The sequence below is a fragment of the Eumetopias jubatus genome, unplaced genomic scaffold, assembly GCF_037043125.1.
Source record: "Eumetopias jubatus isolate StellerSeaLion01/CBP00866 unplaced genomic scaffold, mEumJub1_p1.0 scaffold_10, whole genome shotgun sequence".
Taxonomy (NCBI): Eukaryota; Metazoa; Chordata; class Mammalia; order Carnivora; family Otariidae; genus Eumetopias; species Eumetopias jubatus.
In genome coordinates this window covers 61,900,747-61,924,058 of record NW_028274816.1, presented here as the reverse complement: position 1 = coordinate 61,924,058, position 23,312 = coordinate 61,900,747, and the positions used below count along the sequence as shown (strand labels likewise).

Here is a 23,312-nt window from a genome sequence, read left to right as displayed (position 1 = left end):
GGAGGTGGGGGGACCTTCCCACCCCCATGGCCACACACTGGCCACGGTCTTTAACACAAAAGCTCTTTTTTCTCCCAGGAGTTTATGCCAACAAGCCCTCGCTCTCAGCTCAGCCCAGCCCGGCTGTGTCCCCAGGAGGGGAAGTCACTCTCCAGTGTCGGAGCCAATACAATTTTGACCAATTTGCTCTGTACAAGGAAGGAGATGCTGGGCCCCAGAAGGGATCTGAGAAGCAGTACTGGGCTGATTTCCCCATCACCGCAGTGACTGTTGCCCACAGTGGGACCTACCGATGCTACAGCTTTTCCAGCAAGTTGCCGTACCTGTGGTCAGCCCCCAGCGACCCCCTGGAGCTTGTGGTCACAGGTGAGGGAGCTGCAGACCAAGCCTTTCTTCTTCAGCTCTTGCACACTCTGGTGGAAGTTCCAGGGGAGGGGCCAACAGGTGTGAAGAAGGTGGGAGGCCAGGAGAAACCTGAGGCTTTGGAGGGTGTATTTGTTTCTAGTAGTGCTGTCACAAATCACCACTAACACATTGGCTTAAAAAACCATAAATGTATTATTACATTTCCGGAGGTCAGGTACCGAATGGGTCTCATTGGGACAAAACAAAGGTGTCTGCTGGGTCATGTTCCTTCGGGAGGCCCCAGGGGAGAATCGGTCCTGTACCTTGTCCAGCTTTTAGAGGTGCCTGCATCCCTTGGCTCCCGTGGTCCTTTCCTTTGTCACGAAAGCCAGCAATGTAGCATCTTCAGTCTCTCTGTCTCAGACTCTTCTGCCTCCATGCCTCCTGCTTTCACATTGAAGGACCCTGTGATGATACTGGGCCACCTGGATAATCCAGGATACTCTCTCCACCCCGTCATCCTCCCACTTACCATGTAAGGTGCCATATTCACAGGGCCTGGGGATTAGGACTTGAGCATATTTGGGAGGCTGTTATCCTGTCTACTACAGAGTCTATACACTAGAAAAAATAATTCTCAATACCAGTGATAATGCCTTGAATCTTGTCTAGGTTTCAAACAAACAAACAGCAGCAAAAAGCTTATGGAAATTACTTAAAAAATGCCACTATAATAGGAAGGAAACTTTGCCTCCCTTTACACCACTAACACACACTCAGTCTTTCTTATTTGTAATAGTCTAAGCACAAGGTATCTGAATAACAAAGCTTGCTGCTAAATCCTTTACATCAACTGATGTAATTTAAAAACCATTATTGAAGTTTCCTGCTCATCATTGTTTTACAGTTATGTTCCATCACAAGTATTGAAGCAACTGAAGTATTTAAAGTCTATTTTATTTTTTTTTAAAGATTTATTTATTTACGAGAGAGAGCGAGAGAGAGGAAGAGAGCAGGGAAGGGCAGAGGGAAATTTTAGCAGACTCCAAGCTGAGTGTGGAGCCCGATGTGGGGCTGATCCCACCATGACTTGAGCTGAAACCAAAAGCCAGATGCTCAACCCGCTGCACCACCTAGGGGCCCCAAAGTTTATTCATTTATTTTTTATAATCTCTACACCCATCGTGGGCCTCAAACTCATGACTCTGAGATCAAGAGTGGCATGCTCTTCCTACTGAGTCAGCAAGGTGCCCTAGCAACTGAATTATTGAAAACACCTCAATAGGGGCACCTGGGTAGCTCAGTTGGTTAACCGTTGGACTCTTGGTTTTGGCTCAGGTCATGTTCTCGGGGTCATGAGACGGAGCCCTGCAGAGGGCTCTATGCTCAGCATGGAGGCTACTCAAGATTCTTTCCCTCATCCGCTCCCTCCCACTTTGCTCCTCCCCACCCTGCTCACGCACTCTCTAAAATTAAAAAAAAAAATCTTAAAAAAAAATGAAACGCCCCAATATACAAAAGACTAATGACTCTATTAGCAAAGGGAAAATTCTTATCCTTTTGGTCTCTAGTGGATTAATGCAGGGTAAAATGAAAATGTACTTGTATTCAGACTTATTTTCATTGAAATCTAGCTAGTGAGGTCATTATTCAGTAGAAATTGCCCTCCATTTTTTGTTTTATTCAGGTATGGTTTCTAGACCTACAAGGTTACCCACTTTAAGTGTCCATGGTCTTTAGTGAGCTCACAGAGTTGTGCAACCATCACCACAACCCAGTTAGCCCATCTCCATCACCTCCGAGGGATCTCTGGTGCCTGTTTGCAGTCATTTTCCATTCAACCACTAACTACTTTCTATTTCTATAAATTTGCCTCTTTGGGGGAATTTCATATATCTGGATTCCTAGAACATGTGGTCTTTTGTGACCGGCTTCTTTCAGTCAGCCTCGTGTTTTTGAGGTTTGCTCACACCGTAGCAGCTGTCAATCCTTCATTCTTAAAACATGCCTCTTTCAAAGAGGACAGCACAGTTCATAAAGAAAATGCGCATAAACACAGTGGAATATTATACAGCCCTAAAAAGACATGTGCTACAGTATGGATGAACCTGTAGGACGTTACACTATGTAAAATAAATCAGTCACAAAAGGCCATATACTGTCTGATTCCACTCACGGGAGGCATTGGAAAGTTGTCAAAATCAGAGGCAGAGAGTAGAAAGGCTGAGGGAGGGGGAAAGGGGAGTTAGTGTTTAATGGACCCAGAATTTCAGTTTTGAAGTTGAAAAAGTTCCGAGATTTTTTGCACAACAATGTGAATGCACTTAATACTATTGAACTGTACACTTAAAATAAATAAAATAGTACAGTTAATGCACATTTAAAAAGAACTTGAAAATTAAAAAAAAAGACACATTTTCCTGCTATAATACTCAGAGGCATTTTCTTGTAAATCTTGGTGTCTTGGCCCAACTCCTGCTTTCTACTACATCTCTGAAACCTGTCCCTAATGTGACAACTGAACACCTCCACGGCTCTACCATCCATCATGTAGAACTGGGTTATTCCATACTGGTCTGTGTCCACCTTTGTCCCCTTTAATTTTTTAATATTAATTGAGAGATAATTGACATACAACACTGCATAAATTTAAGATACAGCACATGTTGATTTGATACATTTATGTATCGCAACATGATTGCCACTGTGGCACTAGCTAACACCTCCAACCCATCACAAAATTGCCATTGCTTTTTTGTGGTGAGAACACTAAAGATCTGGTCTCTTAGCAACTTTCAAATCTGTAATATAGTGTGGTTGACAGTAGGCTATGCATTAATCTCCAGGACTTATTTATCTACTGGTTGCAAGTTTGTATACCTTTGCCCCTTTAGAATGTTTGCAAAACTATGGCAAGAGGAATCCTTTTAGAACAGGTTGTTAAAATCAGATGATTTTGCTCAAAGCCCATAGTGCTCCCTGATGCTCTGCCCTCATCCACTCTGCCTCAGATACACTGGCATCTTGCTTCCCCCCACCCCACTTTTAAATTGAAGACTAATTGACATACAATGTTGTCTTAGTTTCAGGTGTACAACATAGTGATTTGATATTTATATACATTATGGAATGGTCACCACGGATAAGTCTAGTTACCACCTGTGATGGTTATATTACTGACTACATCCCATCTTGCTTTTCCTTGAATATGCAGGCTCACTATGTCCTCAGGGACCTTGCACTTGCTGGGATGCTTTCTCCAGATCTCATGGCTCAATCCATTGCTTCCTTCAGGCCTTCTATCAAAGGTCACATTCTTGCCTCTCTGATGCTATCTGCCTCCTTCCCTGCCTAATTTTTCTCCATAGCACCTATACCTGTTCATACATTGTACTGATTTATGGTGTTTATCACCTGTCTGCCCCCTGCATCCTGGAATGTAAGCTCCAGAAAGACAGACGTTTGTGGCTGTTTTCTTTTTTCTTTTCTTTTTTTGAAAATAAACATATTAGGGCTTTAACCCTCTAAAATAAAATTTAAAAATTCAACATTAACATTTAAAGTGTACCAAGCGTGCAATTCTTGGATTTTGAGCAAGTCCATCTTACTGGGGATACATTCAGGTCATCAGTAACTAAGAGAGATCTGAACATTTCCACAAACAAATGAACAACAGTTCCTGGCACATAATAGGAACTTAAGTCACCTGTTTTAATTGTACAATGCAGTGGTTTTTAGTAAATTTAGAGTTGTGTGGTCACCACCACAATCCAGTTATAGAACATTTCCACCACCCTATCATATCCCTCATGTCCATATGCAGCCCCTTCCTCCTCCTCCCTCCAGCCCAAGGAAACCACTAATCTTCCTGCCTTTATAGATTTGTCTTTTTTTGGATCCCTGCTCATTTATTGCTTCTTTCATTGAACGTATTTCAAAAGTACCTATGCTTTTTGTGGCTGTTCTTTGCTGGGGACCTGAAGCTCTCTCTCTATTGTATCTTTTCCTTTACACACACCTATTACACACACACACGTAATACATACATATAGTAATTAGGATAAAGTCTTAAAGGGTATCCGATACCTGCATAGCTGTCGCTGTGACATGCATTATGAATTAGAAGTACATAGTGCTGTTAGAACCTAGAAGGGGAGGCAGTTCGGGAACACTTCTCTGAGCAGTCGCTGTTCGACCTGGATCTTAGGGCAGAGCAAGAGGTAAACAGGTGGATGGAGCAGTGGGATGGGCTGCAGGTGTGCAGGATTGTATGAGCAAATGTCCTGGGGTGAAAGGAGGTGGGCAGGTTGGTGCAGCTACAAAGCTAGGGTGGTGGGGGTGGAAAGGGGTTGTGTTTTGCTACATGGCCATCACCCCTTCTCCCTACACGTATCCCACGGCTTCTGCCTCATCTGCTTTCCAGGACTTGAGAGCCGGTTTTGCTCCTAGGGATAAAGTATGGTGCAGGTCACAGAGATCCAGAAAAAGGGACAGAACTGAAGTTCAAAAAGCAGGGAGGGCAGCTACAGAGACTGTCATTTTTAATTAGTCTCAGAATGCGCTAGATGTGCTATTTAACACCCATGACAGTCCAGTGATGTGAGCTTCTTTGTATTCATTTTCTAGGTGAGGAAACTGGGTCGCAGAAATGCTTTATTATTTGTTCAGGATCCATAGCTAACAGAGCACAGAACTCTCTTTTTCTGATTTCCCAGGGACCTCTGTGACCCCCGGCTGGTTATCCGCAGAACCACCATCCTCTGTGACAGGTAAATTCTGGAGGATTCATCCTGGTGTCTGGGGTATAGACCAATAGACCCCTTCTTTTCTTTCTCCCCTTTATCTAGATTTCTCAATTTAATTCACTTGTCTCTTTCACAAATTTGATTTAAAAAATCACTTATTTCCGCCTGTAAAGAAGATTGGTATAATAATATTAGATAGACATTACTATGCTGCCCTACACCCCCACTTCTATCCAGCCTTAGGTTGATGGTTTATAATGTCTAATGTGAAGAAGAATAATCTGAGTGGCTTATAAAATCATAGATCCCTCGACTCTAGTTTTGAGTCTCTGATTCCATTGTCCAGTGGTTCTCAAACATTAGGGGGCCTGAGAATCACCTGGAGGTGATCCAGGTTTCTGGACCCCACCAGTTCCTGATTCAGAAGGTCTGGGATGGGGTCCAGTTATGTTCATTTCTTTCTTTCTCTCTCTTTTTTTTAAGATTTTATTTATTTACTTGAGAGAGAGAGAGAGCGAGCGAGCACAAGCAGGAGGAGCGGCAGGCAGAGGGAGAAACAGACTCCCCGCTGAGCAGGGAGTCCAATGTGGGGCTTGATCCCAGGACCCTGAGATCATGACCTGAGCTGAAGGCAGATGCTTAACCGATTGAGCCACCCAGGAGCCCCCAGTTATGTTCATTTCTAACAAGTTTCCAGGTGACACTGATGCTTCTGATCTGGGGATGTCACTTTGAGAGGGACTGCACTAAATTTTGAGTGAGCCATCATATTCTCCCATCTTCAAAGTATCTTAGTTGATTCTGGTGTGTTGCATACCACCCTGTGCCTTAAGAGACTGTGCATTAGTCTGTGGCATTTCTAACATTCCCTGTGTCTCAGGGTAGACCCAAATTCTGAGGAACAGAAGCATGTTGAAAAGAGCCAAGTTGGACAAGAACGTGCTGACTTGTGTGGTTGAGGGTGGTATGGAGGCTGTCATGCTAAACGAGGCACACTGCGTGTGCGCATGTGTGTGCATGTATTTCTCATTGGAATTGTAAAACTTTTATTTCTGAGATGTAGGTTCACAAGAAGTTGCAAAGACAATACAGAAGAATTCCCTGTACAGGTAGCACCTGTACCGTTTGCCTAAATTTCTCCAATGGCTATGCCTTGCATAATTAGAGTACAACATAAAACCAGGAACCTGACGTTGATACAATATTTGTATCTAGTTCTATGGCAATTTATCACATGTGTAGATCCATGTAACTACCACTGCACTCGAGATACAGAACTCTTCCATCCCCACAAAGATATCCCCCTCAGACTACCCCTTTATGGTTATATCCACCCACTCCCCTCCCACCGTTCCTACCCCCTGGTAAGTACTAATTTGTTCTTCTATTTAACTTTGTCATTTTGACAATGTTATATATAAAGGGAAAGGTTCGCCTATCATGGACTGTTTTGGGATTGACTTTTCTCATTCAGCGCAATGCCCTTGAGATCCATCCAAGTTATTGTGTTATCAATAGTGTGTTCCTTTTTATGGCAGAGTGGTATTCCATGGTATACATGTACTTCATGTTCAATCTAAATTCAAACAAAAATTTATTTATTTTTTTGAGAGACAGAGTGCATGCATGTGAGATGGGGAGTGGCAGAGGGAGAGAGAGAATCTTAAGCAGGCTCCACCGTCAGTGCAGAGCCCCACATAGGGCTCCATCTCAGAACCCTGAGATCATCACCTGAGCAGAAATCAAGAGTTGGATGCTTAATGGACTGAGCCATCCAGGTGCCCCTCAAACAAAAATTTATTAATGAGGCTCACAGGAAGAGAAATAACAGAGAACAAATAATATCCAAGGTCTTACTATACCACAGATAGGTGAGCATAAGCTAGGCTTTGATGAGCTGGTTCCACCATACAAAGATTGTCCCCAGCCTTAATAGGAGCTACATATTTATAGGTTGTAGGGTTTTAGGAGATATTTTGGTGCCCATGTAACTGGGGAGGTCCCTGGTTAAGAAAATGGCCTTAATAGGGAGGGGAGCCTCTTGTGTTCAGAGGCTGGCACCAACCACTGAGCTTGCACAGATCTACCGGTCCACTTCTTACTTTTTAAATTGAGATATAAGTCACATACCATGAAACTCATCATACCCACCAGAATGGCAATAGTAATTAATAATAATAATAATAAAGCACAACAACAGGTGTTGTTGAGGATGTGGAGAAATTGGAACTCTCATACATTGCTGGTGGGAATGAAACATGGTGTCACTGCTGTGGAAAACATTTCAGCATTTCCTCAAAATAATCATCATATGACAACATCATAAAAGTACCACAGGACCCAGCTATTCCACTTGTAGCTATATGCTCTCCCCACAAATAAAAAAATATATGGCCATTCAAAAATGTGGACCTAAGTGTTCATAGCAACATTATTGATAGTAGCCCAAAAGAGGAAATAATGTAAGTCCATCAGTGGATGAATGGATCCATTTCTTATTCAGCCACTGAGGGATAGAAGATAATATGTCTTATAGCAGCTCTACATTTGTCTCTCCTCAGTGTCTATGCAGTGTGTGTCAGAGAAAGGGGTTCTGGGAAGCCCAGATATCTCAGAAGGGCTATGCAGAGTAGGGACTCCCTGGGCAGACTGACATTATCCACTTTCTTATTACCCTCTTGCCTTCCCAGAATTCCCAGAAGCCTCCAGGAAACTGAGCATCGCACTCATCAACAAGAGCTCTACAATTGGTGAGTAACCAGGCGCTCAGAGCCCAGCAGAAAGGATTATGAGGATAGGTTTTTCTCTCATCATCTAAGGCTTTAAGTCTGCTTCAGGAGATCACCTGACTCTCCCAAGGAAAGTCCTTGGCTTGAGGATCAAGGATGGGATAGAGGTGGGCTCTGAGCATGGGGACAGATATGCATTCTGGGTAATGTGGCCATTTCAAAGATGGCGGAGCCAAGGCTATGATGGGAAGACCATCACTCATTCCTACACACTGCTCTTCTGGCTTTGCTCTGGTCCATGTGTGTAACTTTTGTCCCCTATTTTTCACTGCCTCCTCTTATCATTGCAGTCCCGTGCAACATACCTCCCTCACGCTGTAATTCTCTTTCCCCTCACTTTTCCTGGAAAAAGTATCCACTTCCCTCAAGACAGAAACCTTGACAGATCCCCTGAGGATAGGTCCAATATCTCCACTGGGTCCACCAGACTTGAGCTCTGTTAGACTCCTGATGCCAGTAAGTTCTTTCTAAGACCCTGATGAGATTCTTTATCACCCTCTGTTCAAAATCCTTCTGGGTTCCCAGTCACCCTTAGGATATAGCCTGGGGTTCTCAGCTTGATGTTCAATGCTTTTAGATGCAATGCCCTTAGATCAGCCACTGTCTGATCCCTCCAGGGGAGGGACAAGATCCCTCCATTCTTGTCTTCATTCCTCATGCAAATCTCAGCCACACAGAGTCAGATGAAGCTCTCCTGGATCCCTGGCACCTCCTCCTCACTCTGCATCCAAGCCACTTGCTCTGCTTTTCCTTCCATTTCCTCCTGGCTTCAGTCCCTCAGGAGAGCCTTTTCTGACACTGGGTTGTATAGTTTCCTCTGTCCTATGGACTATTATAGCGATTTACACAGTATATTAAAACACATACCTGTCTGATGTGTATGGCTGAGCACCTGGAAAGCCTCTGGAGATATTTGTGGAATTAGACAAGAGCTACCATGTGTGGGGTGCTTAACATATCCCAACCACTGTGCCTTATGCTGTTATTGTTATTGGTTTAAATTTCACATTAACCTGTGATGTATTATAATTATTTTCACTGGACAGATGGAAAAACTGGCTCATAGATACTAAGTCTATTGACAGAGGCCCCACATCTAATTAGTGATGAATCTAGGGTTCAAATCTAGACAGTCTGACTCTGTAGTTCATGTTTTTTTTTTTTTTTAAGATTTTATTTATTTATTTGACAGAGAGAGACACAGTGAGAGAGGGAATACAAGCAGGGGGAGTGGGAGAGGGAGAAGCAGGCTCCCCACGGAGCAGGGAGCCTGATGTGGGGCTCGATCCCAGGACCCTGGGATCATGACCTGAGCCGAAGGCAGACGCTTAACGACTGAGCCACCCAGGCGCCCAGTTCATGCTCTTCTTATGGTCATGGGATTCTTCCTCAGAAGTGTGTGCATTCAGGATAGGAGCAGGAACAGGGCTAGGGGAGATGACCTTATCCCTTTATACTTTCCCTTTTTGATTCCCAGAGCCTTCTAGGACTATCACCATCTCTCCAAAGGGGCCAGAGTCTCCAACTGGTAAGTGGTTCTCTCTGGACCTCTTCATTTCCACCCCTGTATTTTCCCCTAAAGCTGACTGCTTTCCCTGTACAGAGGCTACAGATCTATGGTCTTGGGTCCTGGTGTATAAAATACTAAGGGGAGGGTAAGTATCCATACTTGGAACTCAGAATTGGGCAATAAGATCAGGTGGGAAGGTTGAGGTAAATCTAGACAGCCTGACTCTGTAGTTCATGCTCTTCTTATAGTCATGGCATTCTGTCTCAAAAGTGTATGCATTCAGGATAGGGGCAGGAACAGGGCTAGAGGTGACGATCTTATCCCTTTATACTTTCCCATTTTGATTCCCAGAGCCTTCTAGGACTATCACCATCTCTCCAAAGGGGCCAGAGTCTCCAACTGGTAAGTGGTCCTCTCTGGACCCTCTTCATTCCCACCCGTGTCTTCCCCTAAAGCTGACTGCTTTCCCTGTACAGCACTATGATCTTGGGTCCTGGTTTATAAAATATTAAGGGGAGGGTAAATATCAGTAGTTGGAACTCAGAATTGGGCAATAAGATCAGGTGGGAAAGTTGAGATTTTCTAAAGGATCAGGGAAAGATAAATTCCATCTCTTTCCACTCCTTGTAACAGTCTTTTCTGCTGCAATTAGCCAATGGCCAGGTAGTGTCTGTGTGTGTGTGAAGGGGTTGTATCAGAGGCCTATGAGGGGGTTGTATGGAAGAAATGATATTTAGAGAATTGGGCTTATCTAGCCCTAACCTTGGTGAGGAGGGGAGGAGCCCTCTAGGAAGGAGACTGACATTCTAGATAGCAGAGAATAGGGTCTCGGATGAGGGATATGGCTATGAGAAACCCAAGATGTACCTTGAAGTGGGTCCTAGAGATAGGCTTTCATCACCTGCTCCTGTCTCTCTTTGTTCCTCCAGATCTTGCCCAGCAGCACTACACCAAGGGCAATCTGGTCCGGATATGCATTGGGGCTGTGATTCTAATACTCCTGGTGGGGCTTCTGGCAGAAGATTGGCACAGCAGAAAGAAATCCCTGCCACGCCGGGTCAGACCTATCCGCAGGCCACTCCCACCCCTCCCGCAGACCCAGAAACCACACAGTCAGCAGGATGGGGGTCGACCAGATGGCCATAACCATGGGCACCACCATTAGAACTCCAAGGCTTGGTTGTATCTATGAGACAGGGGATGTAAAACCATGTGTGGAGTGTATGGAATGTATGAGCAGGAGGATAGTGGTTATAACTGTGGAGGAGGAGGACCTTGGGGCCTCTCCTTGGTGTCCCATCAAGGAGCTGTTGAGCCAGTGTCTATTTGGCTTTCCATCCAAGGACTCCCTTCATTTGGGATTGGAGGTATCTAGTGGATGCCAGTATCTTCTCACTCATATCTTGCACCTTGTGGATCTTATGGCACCCTAACTGGACCGTCACACTGACCTCTTCAACCTTTCCTAATACATATTCCAGATTGACTTCTGTATCCCCAAGCCTCATAGCTGACCCTGTTCTATCCTCTGTACAAAACTCTCCCATGCTTCCTGTTGGCTCCTGTGTTTTCTCTGGATATCCATGGTTTAGCTGATTAATTCAGACTAGTACTCATTTCCTGAGCCTCTCAGCCCAGGCTCTCCCCTAACCAGAAACATTTGGTTATATGTGTGAGTACTCAGGGCTTGCCCCACCACACCTCCCCACCCTGAGGATGCCCTTCTCCTACTCCTTGATCTCAAATGCCATTTCCTCAGACATGGGCTTTGGGTTCATCAATTTATGGCCACATCCTCCTCCTATCTTGCTCCATAGTTAATACTACACTCACAGAATCTCTAAGTCACAGGTGAAATTGGCAGAGTATCTGTCCCTAAACTGATGCACACAGGCTACTCAATTTCTTTTCCCCTAAAGGGGGCAACTATGGGGCATTTTGCACCCAAGGGATATTTGTCAGTGCCTGGAGATATTTTGGGAGGGAGGTGCTGGTATTTAGTGGGTAGAGGGTAGAGATGCTAACACTCTAAGAATGCACAGGACAGTTTCTCTCTCCTCAAGTATCTCTCCATTTTGAGATACACTTAAGATAACAAAGAATTATCTGGCTCCAAGTGTCAATAGCACAGAAATTGAGAAACCCTCAGCTAGAAGACATTGAGATTCCTTCCTAGCTTTAAAAAATTGTGTGCCTCTTTCTTCTTTTAACAACCCCACCCACTCCCACTGAAGGCAGCTACCACACCTCAGACCCTGAGAATGAAGATGCTCTAGGAAAGACCTATATCCAGCTGAACAAGAGCCCTTGAGAGAGAAACAGAAGGAAACTTGTAGGAAAATCCAGGAGCCCACACCATATGCAGGGACATCACTGAGATGATGACACACAAGCACATTAAATGGAGGTTTGAAGGGGATGTCTGGGAATGTGGCGTATTTGGTGAGAATGATGAATGAATGGACCCCACTGAAGAAATAGGGGAAAGTAGGATGATTGGAAGAAAAATTTAAATATTAGTGCTTAATAAAAAAAAAAGTGATTCTTACAGTTGTTGCTTTAAGGACTTTTGGGATTCTGTCTGTCACAAGGAAATGAGGGGGACTCTATGGGAAAGAGCATACCATGAAGTACATACCATGAAGTTATGTCTTCTGTAAGTAAGGTTGGAATTATTAAAAAGCTAATCAGAGCAAGGACATGATCATATAAGGGCTTCACTGAAGTACTTAAGAATGCTACAAAATATTGTAGGATTGGTGGAGAAATACTCTACAAGGAAGACCTACTAGGCAGCTGTGCAGGCAGGTCAAGGAATGCCAGAACTGGGCAGTGACTGGCAAGGTGAACAGACCAGTATGATCACAAACATTTCTGTCCCCCTTTTCTTTCTGGGTTAGGTTCTCCCCAAACAAAGAATCTTCTGTCTAAATTTGGTCAGAATCCATTAATAAAAACCTCCTTCATGAATGCTTTCATGCCTTTATTTCTCTTGATAGACTCGAGATATAGGCATTCCATCCATAATGGGGTAAGCCACCCGTGTGTGTTTCATGGAAGCCAAAGCATAACCAAGGCTACCGTAACATCTGGCCAAGCACCTAACATCACTGAGAGGGCTCAGAGGAAGTTCACCATCACCTCGATGATTCTGGACTTTACTGGGGAATGAATAAGTCCAGGGGATTCAGAAAATAAAGTCATTTGAAGAAGGTTGGTTATTGGCTGGATCTGGATTATCACTCTCAATTGTCAGTTGTGGGTCATGTTCTTGGATTTCTTTCAGCAGCTTCTGGATTCGAGGATCAGATTCATCTATCTTCAACCTGGAGTTACAATGGAGCAAAAAGAATGTTTCTTGTTGCTTCAAGGAGATTCATTCCAAATGCCCAAGTGCCTGCAAGTCTCATGCTTTAGAGCAGGGGCAGGGGCAGTCTTTACTGATTACTGTATGCTCTAAAGTAGGGTTCCATATTGATTTGGTAGGGAAAGAGAGACAATACCAGGTTAACATTGTAATGCTTTTGCATGCTTAGATGTTCTCAGGCGATCCTCATATCATGCTTGGAGAGATGGAATTGATGGATACATCTGTGATGTAGTTCTAACACCTTCCTACTCCATAGCTCACTTTGGCAACTTCTACTTGGTGGATCCAGGACAAAACACATACATTTGAACCAAGTTACTCAGACCAGACTTCAGTCCCCCTTGGCTACATATACTAGCTGACCAATACCTTTTATTTGACCTGTGATAGTGACAGCTTCATTTGTAGGATTCATCTTGTGGTAACCATATACATCTGTGTGATGTGGAAATGGGGAACAGGGTGAGGGGGGAGCAAGAGGGAATAAAGCAAAAATATGTATAGGGAGGAGGCAAGATGGTGAGTAGTAGGGGACCCCACTTCAACTAGTCCCCTGAATTTAGCTAGATATCTATCAAACCATTTTGAATACCCACAAAATCAGCCTGAGATGTAAGAATATATATCTGGATCTCTACAAGCAGAAAAGCAACTGTTTTTGGCAAGGTGGAACATATGGAATCCTGAATCTGCAGGGAGATATCAGAAGCTACACAGAAGGGGAGGGAGCTGCCATAAGCTGGTGCCTGGAAAGTGACACAACACCAGGGCACAAAATTGGAACCCTTAGAAATCTGCTCTAGTAAGAGACACCCCTCCCTGAAGGGGCTTTGGAAATGAAAAGGCAGAATTCTAGGTAGGGCATTATGGTCTCAGATTATGAGGGACCACAGAGCAAAGGGAGATTCCTGAAATGGTAGAGGGCCCAAGCATTGGAGCCAGGAAGCAGGTTCTGGTCAGTGAGCCCAGGAAGGGACTCTCAGCTCGAACTGCCAGAAACCATGAACTGGGAGGGTTGATATCCACTCTTTTCTTGAACAGCCTGAAAAAATCTGGAACCTGCGCCTGCAACTGGGCAAAAACTCACAGAGCAGTAGTGGCTGGGAAAGGGCTTTAGGTCGGAACCCAGACCTGATTCTGGAGCTTTGGGTGCACATGGGAGCCCACAGCCCCTTGTGGTTTTAGGAGCACAAAGATACTTCTGGACCCCTGAAAACACTTCTCAGAGAGTAGCTGTGGGCATGCACCATGGGTGGCTGTGGCTTTCAGAGGTGCAAGCAGAAGTGGAGACTGTTTGTCCTGGACAGTTTATTAAAGATGGAAGACTGCAAATTTTCTGCTCTGGGCCAGAGGTTTGGCTGTGGCCATTTTTGCTCTGATCCCCTGAATAGGTGTTCCCCAGGGAACAAAAGAGGCACAGAAGACTGGTTTCCACTGAGCCCACCCCCTGAGAGGGGGTGGGGCAACTCTGCATATGCACCATGTCCCTCCCCCAGAATATAGGCTGGAAGAACAGGTGGATGACAATCCTTTGGATTCCATAAGACTGTAAAATCCCAACGCCAGGGGAAAATTGTATATTGAGCTCCAGGTTGTGGCCTAATGACTGTTTATTTTTCAGATATAATTCTCATTTTCTTTTTTTTTCTTTCTCCTTTTCTCATGCCATTTTCCCCTTCTGTATTTTTCTTTATACCTTCTCATTTTTAACTAGATGTCTATTATACCAACTCATTATTCATAGTTGCTTTTTGAACTTGTATTTTTACACACCCATATTTTTTATAGATATATGCTTTATTTTAGCCCATGTTTAAGTTAGTTTTACCTTTTTATATATACAAGTTTTACTTTCCCAATAATTTTAGGATGTAGTGTCCTCTAACACAGAGACCAAAATACACCCAGGAACAACTGAAACACCCTGCTCTGTCCACATTGAGAGATTATAGCTCCCTTTCCTCTCCCCCCTTTTTAAAAATTTATTTTAATTTATTTTTATTTTTTCAATTTTGTTCTTGTGTTTCATTTTGGCTTTGTATTTTCAGTGGTGGCGTCTGACCACTCTGGATTTTGTTAGGGTGCATCTAGCTTGGGTTGTAGTTGACATTTTGGAATCCATCCATTCACTCAACCATCCCTTGACAGAATGACTAGGAGAAGGAAGTCCAACAAAGAAAAGAACCAGAGACAATGTCCTCTGACACAGAACTAATGGATATGGATATAAGAAAGATGTCAGAGATAGACTTCGGGAAATCATGAAGTCAATATCTAGGCTTGAAAAAAGCATTAGTGACAATATAGAATCTCTAAGGGTGGAAATGGGATCGAATCAGGCCAAACTTAAAAAATGCTATGAATGAGATGTAGTTTAAACTGGATACTCTAACAGCCAGGGTAAATGAGGCAGAAGAAGGAATTAGTGATCTAGAAGATAAGCTGATAGAAAGGAAGGAAGTTGAAGAAGACAGGGATGGGCAGCTAGTAGCAGATGAAAATAGACTTAGAGAGATCAACTACGCCATGAAATGTTCCAATGTCAGAATTATTGGGATCCTCGAGGGGAGAGAGATAAAGAGAGAGAGAGAGGACTAGAAAGTATATTTGAGTAAATCATAGCTGAGAACTTCTTAATCTGGGGAAGGAAACAAGCACTTGTGTCCAAGAGGCAGAGAGGACCCCTCCCAAAAACAATAAAAATAGATCAACACCCCAACATGTGAGAGTGAAACTTGCAAATCTTAGAGCCAAGGAAGCTATCATGAGAGCAGCTAGTGGGAAGAGATCTCTTATGTACGGAGGGAGGAACATCAGAATAACATCAGACCTGTCCACAGAGACCTGGCAAGCCAGAAAGGGCTGGCAAGACATATTCAGGGTACTAAATGAAAAGAACAGGCAGCCAAGAATACTTTATCCAGCAAGGCTGTCATTCAGAATGGAAAGAGAGAGAAATAGCTTTCAGAACAGGCAGAAACTGAAAGAATATGTGACCACCAAGCCAGCCCTGCAAGAAATATTAAGGGGGACTCTGTAAGTGAAGAGAAACCCCAAGAGTCACATAGTCCAGAAAGAAACAGAAAACCTACAGAAACAGGGACTTTACAGGCAGTACAATGGTACTAATTCATGTCTTTCAATAGTTACTCTCAATGTGAATGGGCTGAATGCTCCCATCAAGAGACACAGGGTTTCAGATTGGATAAAAAGCAGGACTCATCAATATGCTGTCTACAAGAGACTCATTTTGAACCTAAAGATACCTCCAGATTGAAAGTGAGGGGATGGAGAACCATTTACCATGCCAATGGACCTCAAAAGAAAGCTGGGGTAGCAATGCTCATATCAAACAAATTATATTTTAAACCAGAGACTGTATTAAGAGATGTAGAGGGACACTATTTCATACTTAAAGTGTCTATGCAACAAGAAGATCTAACAATTGTAAATATCTATGCCCCCAACATGGGAACAGCCAATTATATAAACCAATTAATAACCAAAATAAAGAAACATATGGATAATAATACATTAATAGTAGGAGACCTCAACACTCCACTCACAGCAATGGACAGATCATCTAAGCAGACAATCAACAAACAAGAGCTTTGAATGACACATTGGACCAGATGGACCTCATAAATATTTACAGAACATTCCACCCTGAAACAACAGAATACTCATTCTTCTCAAATGCACATGGAACTTTCTCCAGAATAGACCACATACTGGGTCACAAACCAGGTCTCAACTGATACAAAAAGATTGAGATTATCCCATGCATATTTTCAGACCACAATGCTGTGAAACTGGAACTCAATCACAAGAAGCAACTTGGAAGGAACTCAAACACTTGGAAGTTAAAAAGCATCCTGCTAAAGAATGATTGGGTCAGGGGTGCCTGGATGGCTCAGTTGGTTAAGTGTCTGCCTTTGGCTCAGGTCATGATCTCAGGGTCCTGGGATCAAGTCCCACATATGGCTCCCTGATCAGCAGGGAGTCTGCTTCTCCCTTTCTCACTCTCCCTTTGCTCTCCCTCTCTCTCTCTCTCTCTCTCTCAAATAAATAAAAATCTAAAAGAAAAATAAAGAATGATCGGGTCAACCAGGAAATTAAAGAAGAACTTAAACAATTCATGGAAACTAATGAGAATGAAAACACATTGGTCCAAAACTTATGGGACACTGCAAACGCAGTCCTAAGGAGGAAATACATAGCCATCCAAGCCTCTCTCAAAAAATTAGAAAAATCCCAAATGCACAAGCTAACCTTACACCTAAAGGAACTGGAGAAAGAACAGCAAATAAAACCTAAACCAAGCAGGAGAAGAGAAATAATAAAGATTAGAGCAGAATCAATGAAATAGAAACCAGAAAAACAGTAGAGCAGATCAACGAAACTAGAAGCTGGTTCTTTGAAAGAATTAATAAGATCGATCAAACCTCTGGCCAGACGTATCCAAAAGAAAAGAGAAAGGACCCGAATTAATAAAATCATGAATGAAAGGGGAGAGATCACGACTAACACCAAGGAAATAGAAACAATTATTAGAAATTATTACCAGCAACTACATGCCAACAAATTAAGCAATCTAAAAGGAACGGACGCATTCCTGGGAACTTACAGACTACCAAGACTGAAACAGGAAGAAATAGACAATCTGAACAGACCAACCAGCAAGGAAATTGAAGCAGTAATCAAAAACCTCCCAAAAAACAAGAGTCCAGGGCCACATGGCTTCCCAGGGGAATTCTACCAAACATTTAAAGAAGAAATAATACCTATTCTCCTGAAGCTGTTTCAAAAATAGAAATGGAAGGAAAACTGCCAGACTCCTTCTATGAGGCCAGTTTTACCTTGATCCTAAACCCAGACAAAGACCCCATCAAAAAGGAGAATTAGAGACTAATATCCCTGATGAACATGGATGCCAAAATACTCAATAAGATTCTAGCCAATAGGATCCAACAGTACATTAAAAGGATTATTCACCACGACCAGGTGGGATTTATTCCTGGATGCAAGTGTGGTTCAACATTCACAAATCAATCAACATGATGGAGCACATTAATAAAAGAAAAGACAAGAACCAGATGATCCTCTCAATTGATGCAGAAAAAGCATTTGACAAAATACAGCATCCTTTCCTGATTAAAACTCTTCAACGTATAGGGATAGAGGGAACATACCTCAATATCATAAAATCCATCTATGAAAAGCCCACAGTGAATATCATCCTCAATGGGGAAAAACTGAGAGATTTTCCCTTAAGGTCAGGAACATGACAAGGATGTCCACTTTCACCATTATTGTTCAACATAGTAACAGAGGTCCTAGCCTCAGCAATCAGACAACAAAAGAAATAAAAGGCATTCAAATTGGCAAAGAAGTCAAACTCTCTTCGCAGATGACATGATACTTTATGTGGAAAACCCAAAAGACTCCTCCCCAAAATTACTAGAACTCATACAGCAATTCAGCAATGTGGCAGGATACAAAATCAATGCACAGAAGTCTGTTGCATTTCTGTGCACCAATAATGAAGCAGCAGAAAGAGAAATTAAGGAATTGATCACATTTACAAGTTCACCAAAAACTATAAGATACCTAGGAATAAACCTAACCAAAGAGGTAAAGGATCTATACTCTAGAAACTATAGAACACTTATGAAAGAAATTGAGAAAGACACAAAGAGATGGAAAGACATTCCATGCTTATGGAGTGGAAGAATAAACATCATTAAAATGTCTATGCTGCCCAGAGCAATTTACACTTTCAATGCCATCCTTATCAAAATACTACTGACATTTTTCACAGAGCTGGAACAAACAATCTTAAAATTTATATGGAATCAGAAAAGACACCGAATCACCAGGGGAATGTTGAAAAAGAAAACCAGAGCTGGGGGCATCACAATGCCTGACTTCAAGCTACATTACAAAGCCATTGTCATCAAGACAGTATGGTATTGGCACAAAAACAGACCCATAGACCAAAGGAACAGATTAGAGATCCCAGAAGTGGATCCTCAACTCTATGGTAAACTAATTTTTGACAAAGCAGGAAAGAATATCCAATGGAAAAAGACAGTATCTTCAATAAATGGTGCTGGGAAAACTGGACATCCACATGCAGAAGACCATTCTCTTACACCATACACAAAGATAAACTAAAAATTTATGAAAGACCTCAATGTGAGACAGGAATCCATCAAAATCCTAGAGAAGAACATAGGAAGTAACCTCTTTGACATTAGCCTCAGCAACTTCTTTCAAGATATGTCTCCAAAGACAAGGGAAACAAAAACAAAAAGGAACTTTTGGGCCTTCATCAAGATAAAAAGCTGCACAGCAAAGGAAAGAGTCAACAAAACTAAGAGGCAATCCACAGAATGGGAGAAGATATTTGCAAATGACATTTCAGATAAAGGGCTTGTATCCAAGATCTACACAGAACTTCTCAAACTCAACACCCAAAGAACAAATAATCCAGTCAAGAAATGGGCAGAAGACATGAACAGACACTTCCCTGAAGAAGACATACAAATGGCTAACAGACACATGAAAAAATGCTCCACATCACTTGTCATCAGGGAAATACAAATCAAAATCACAATGAGATACCACCTTACACAAATTAGAACGGCAAACATTAACAAGACAGGAAATAACAAGTGTTGTCGAGGATATGGAGAAAGGGGAACCCTCATACACTGTTGGTGGGAATGCAAGCTGGTACAGCCACTCTGGAAAACAGTATGGAGGTTCCTCAAGATGTTAAAAATAGAGTTACCCTATGACCCAGCAATTGCACTACAGGTATTTACCCAAAGATACAGATGTAGTGAAAAGAAGGGGCCCATGCACCCCAATGTTCATAGCAGCAATGTCCACAATAGCCAAACTGTGGAAGGAGCTAAGTTGCCCTTCAACAGATGAATGGATAAAGAAGTGTGGTCCATATATACAATGGAATATTACTCAGCCATCAGAAAGGATGAATACCCACCATTTGCATCGACATGGATGGAACTGGAGGGGATTATGCTAAGTGAAATATGTCAGTCAGAGAAAGACAATTATCATACAGTTTCACTCATATGTGGAACATAAGAAATATCGTGAAGGACCATGGGGAAGGGAAGGAAAAACTTAATGGGAAGAAACCAGAGAGGGAGACAAATCATGAGAGACTCTGGGAACCAAACTGAGGGTTACAGAAGGGAGGGGGGGTGGGGGAATGGGGTAACCGGGAAATGGGTATTAAGGAGGGCACATGTTGGGATGAGCACTGGGTGTTATACGCAACTAATGAATCATTGAACACTACACCAAACACTAATAATGTACTATATGTAGGCTAACTGAACCTAATAAAAATTATGTATAAAAGTAAGAGACTGAAGATATTAGCTGCCATGTTTCTTGTTGGCATTGTAGTCCTGGTTTTGCTAACACACACACATACATTTTTGCCCCTACTATTACATTTTACTTATTTTTTTAAATTTTATTTTATTATGTTATGTTAATCACCATACATCATTAGTTTTTGATGTAGTGATCCACGATTCATTGTTTTCGTAGCATATATATTTTTTAAAGTAATTTACACACCCAATATAGGGCTTGAGATCATGACCTTGAGATCAAGAGTCACACATTCTATTGACTGAGCCAGTCAGGTGCTGTGGGAAACAGAACACCACAACGACCACTGGTGCATGTTCATTCAGACTGAGATCTCTGAGAAAACTCGAGATTGCAGGGTTAAAAATAACCCGAAAGGATCAGAGTGAAATGCCCTTGGGACATGTGTGGTCTGTTCTAAAGTACGCAGCAGAAGATGTTTTGTAGATAGGAAGCCAGCTGTAAACAGCACACTGTGCATTCCCTTCTTTGTTCTCTTAACCTGTGTTAAGGGCCGAGTACAATGGTGTTTACAATTAATTGATCACAGCCAGTTACAGATTTCTTTATCCCTTCTCACTCCCATTGCTTCACTTGACTAAGCCTGTGTATGTGGAAGAATGTGCCTTATTAAGCCCCTGTTGTAAATCATTATAGATCTATATCACTGTAGAAGGTATATTAGATTATGGAAAATAAACCTCGGCACCTCGGGCTGTTTGCTCAGGGTCCCCTGTGCCTCGCTATACTGTCATCTCTTTTTCTCAGTTCCTTTGCCACCCCAGGTCCCCGACTCTCTGAGGTTGACAAGGTGCCCCTGGCTTTGCTAGCATATTAATCTATTTTTGTTTTGTGGTTTAAGATTCACAATACATCCATGCAATAAGGCTTCAGTTACAAGTTCTGGAGGTCTAATGTACAGCATGGTGACAATTAATAATTATGTACCATATACCTGAAATTTGCTAGGATAGTAGATCTTAAGCGTTCTCACCACACACGTATACACAAAAGGTAACTATATGAGGTGATGGATGTGTTAATTAGCTTGATTATGATGATTATGTCACAATATTTACATACATCAAAATCACAATAAAATAACTTTGGTTAAAGTAAGGGCCAAGGAGCTTCAAAATATTTTCAACATGACCCTCCAAGGTCAAATTTAATTTTGTCTATTCATGATTGTTGGAGGTTAGTCATGGTCTGCAGTAGAAGCACAAAATTAGTTCCCACAGTCAAGCTGTGTCTGGCCAAGTGATGAAGGAATCAGAAACAGTGTCACCATGCAAGAGAAAATGACTCTAGTTAACTTAAAAGAGCATATCAGAAGGATATGGGGTAGCTGATAAAATCAAAGAACTAAAAACCACATTCTGAATCCAGGGTCTCTGTGCCTGTCTAGGATCTGTGATTCAGGAAGAAGACACCCCTGCCCCCAATTGCTCATCTTGAGATTCAAAGACTCAGGAAAGAACATCTAAAGAAACAGCTCAAATGTTGTCTCTGTGTGGGCTTTACGCCTGGAATAAAACTCACTGATATTATGTAAAGTAAGAGGGCTAGCTCACCAGAATGGGGCTAAAAACAGAAACAAACACCAGAGTCTACACATTCCTTTCGACTAGCAAGCTACCTTGTTAAGTATACATATAATCTGTTTCTTCTACATAATTACCATTTCAAGCCATCAGTTGTCTACATTGCATCTGAGAATTTAAACAAGTCTGTGCAAGACAAAGAAGAGTTGTAGGGTTCTCTGTTGCCATGGTAGCAAGTAGACAACACAGCTCAGTGGCAGCTTGCTTTGATGACCAACAGAGGACACAGACTCCTTTCATTCCAAGTCAGACTCACTCCAGAGAACATGCTTCTAAGGCAGACCTACTGCCAGACCTCTGTTACCAATACGGCCCCAACACAAACTTTTTCAGGACACCACAGGAGAGCTGCAGCTTGATTTTCCTAACACAACAATGGCCGGCTGCCATAACTCTCCCTCACTTAGAAGAAGTCTAGCTTCTTGGCTTCAGACAGGGTTTGGGTCTCATCCTTTGACTCAGTTTCTCAGCATTAGCAACAGAAGGGACCAACGGGAGAATTATCAGATAATCAAACATCAATGGATGAAAACTAAATGTTAGCTGTAGTTGCCTACAACAAATTCCTATGGTTCGCGCTCCCCCCACAAACCTACCATTCCTGGAGGCAACACCGTGAGCAGCAGGAGGATCATACCTGAGTGTCCGGAGGAAGGAACGCTGAAGTTTCAAGGTGTCACACAGCATCTTTATTCCACTATACCCCAAGGAATTCTGGCCCAGGTCCAGAGTGACCAGGCTCTGATTGCTGCCTAGGGCAGATGAGAGGATTTCAGAGCTGAAAGGGGTGATGGCACATTCCTACAACCTACAGGGGAGACACAAAATTATTTAGTTCATTCAACCAATGTGTACTGATATGGTCCTATACCCCAGGCACACTCTTGGGTATTGGGGATCCAACAGGGAACAACAGAAGTCTCTTCCCTCTGAGCTCATGTACTAATAGGAAACAGATGTCTGTTGTGTGTCATATCCAATAAGGTTATGAAGGGCAAAGGGAGAACCTGGGGGGTGCCCACTACAATGGTTGAAAAAGACCTGAGGGGTGAACCATATGAACCATAGAGAGATCTGGAGTAGGAGCTCCCAGGCAGAGACATAGCTTGTGCAAAGGCCCTGAGGTTGTGTAGGATTATCATGTAAAGCAATACTGAGGTAGCCAGCTTAAGCATGAACCAGGGAGGGTTGAAAGAGATGCGGTCACAGATAAGAGGGAGCCATCTCACAGAAGGTTCTTAAGACATTGTAAACTTTGGATTTTACTTGGAATGAGATGGGGAACTATCGAGGGTTTTGAGCAGAAACATGACAAGAGCTATAATTTAGAAGTTATTCTTAGTACTTGGTTGGAAAACTGTAGGGAACAGAGAAGGCAGAATACAGACTAGGCTGAAGGCTATACAACCACCTGGATGTTACCAGGAGGTATTGGGGGTATGAGAACAGATTCTAGATATCTGGAAGACGGCAGCAGTAGGCTTGGATTTGATATTTGAAAGAAAAAAGGAATAAAGGAGTTTGTTTTGAGCAAAT

General features: G+C 42.6%; 2 protein-coding genes across 2 annotated transcripts in view; both read left to right on the top strand.

Moving 5' to 3' along the window:
* Window positions 1-201: 201 nt before the first annotated feature.
* The window catches only part of LOC114202080 (NACHT, LRR and PYD domains-containing protein 7-like), a 97,299-nt gene continuing 74,188 nt past the window's right edge, over window positions 202-23,312 (top strand). The window contains exons 1-2 of the mRNA XM_088027904.1: window positions 202-366; window positions 5,061-5,100. Coding sequence (XP_087884030.1) covers window positions 293-366; window positions 5,061-5,100 — 114 coding nt within the window. The 5' untranslated portion in view covers window positions 202-292. The remainder of the gene's footprint in view (window positions 367-5,060; window positions 5,101-23,312) is intronic.
* Window positions 6,000-12,359, top strand: LOC114202059 (uncharacterized). The gene is made up of 6 exons (XM_088028081.1): window positions 6,000-6,091; window positions 7,652-7,748; window positions 7,780-7,840; window positions 9,357-9,407; window positions 9,741-9,787; window positions 10,315-12,359. The coding sequence occupies exons 1-6, from the start codon at window positions 6,000-6,002 to the stop codon at window positions 10,552-10,554; spliced, it is 588 nt and encodes a 195-aa protein (XP_087884207.1). The 3' UTR covers window positions 10,555-12,359.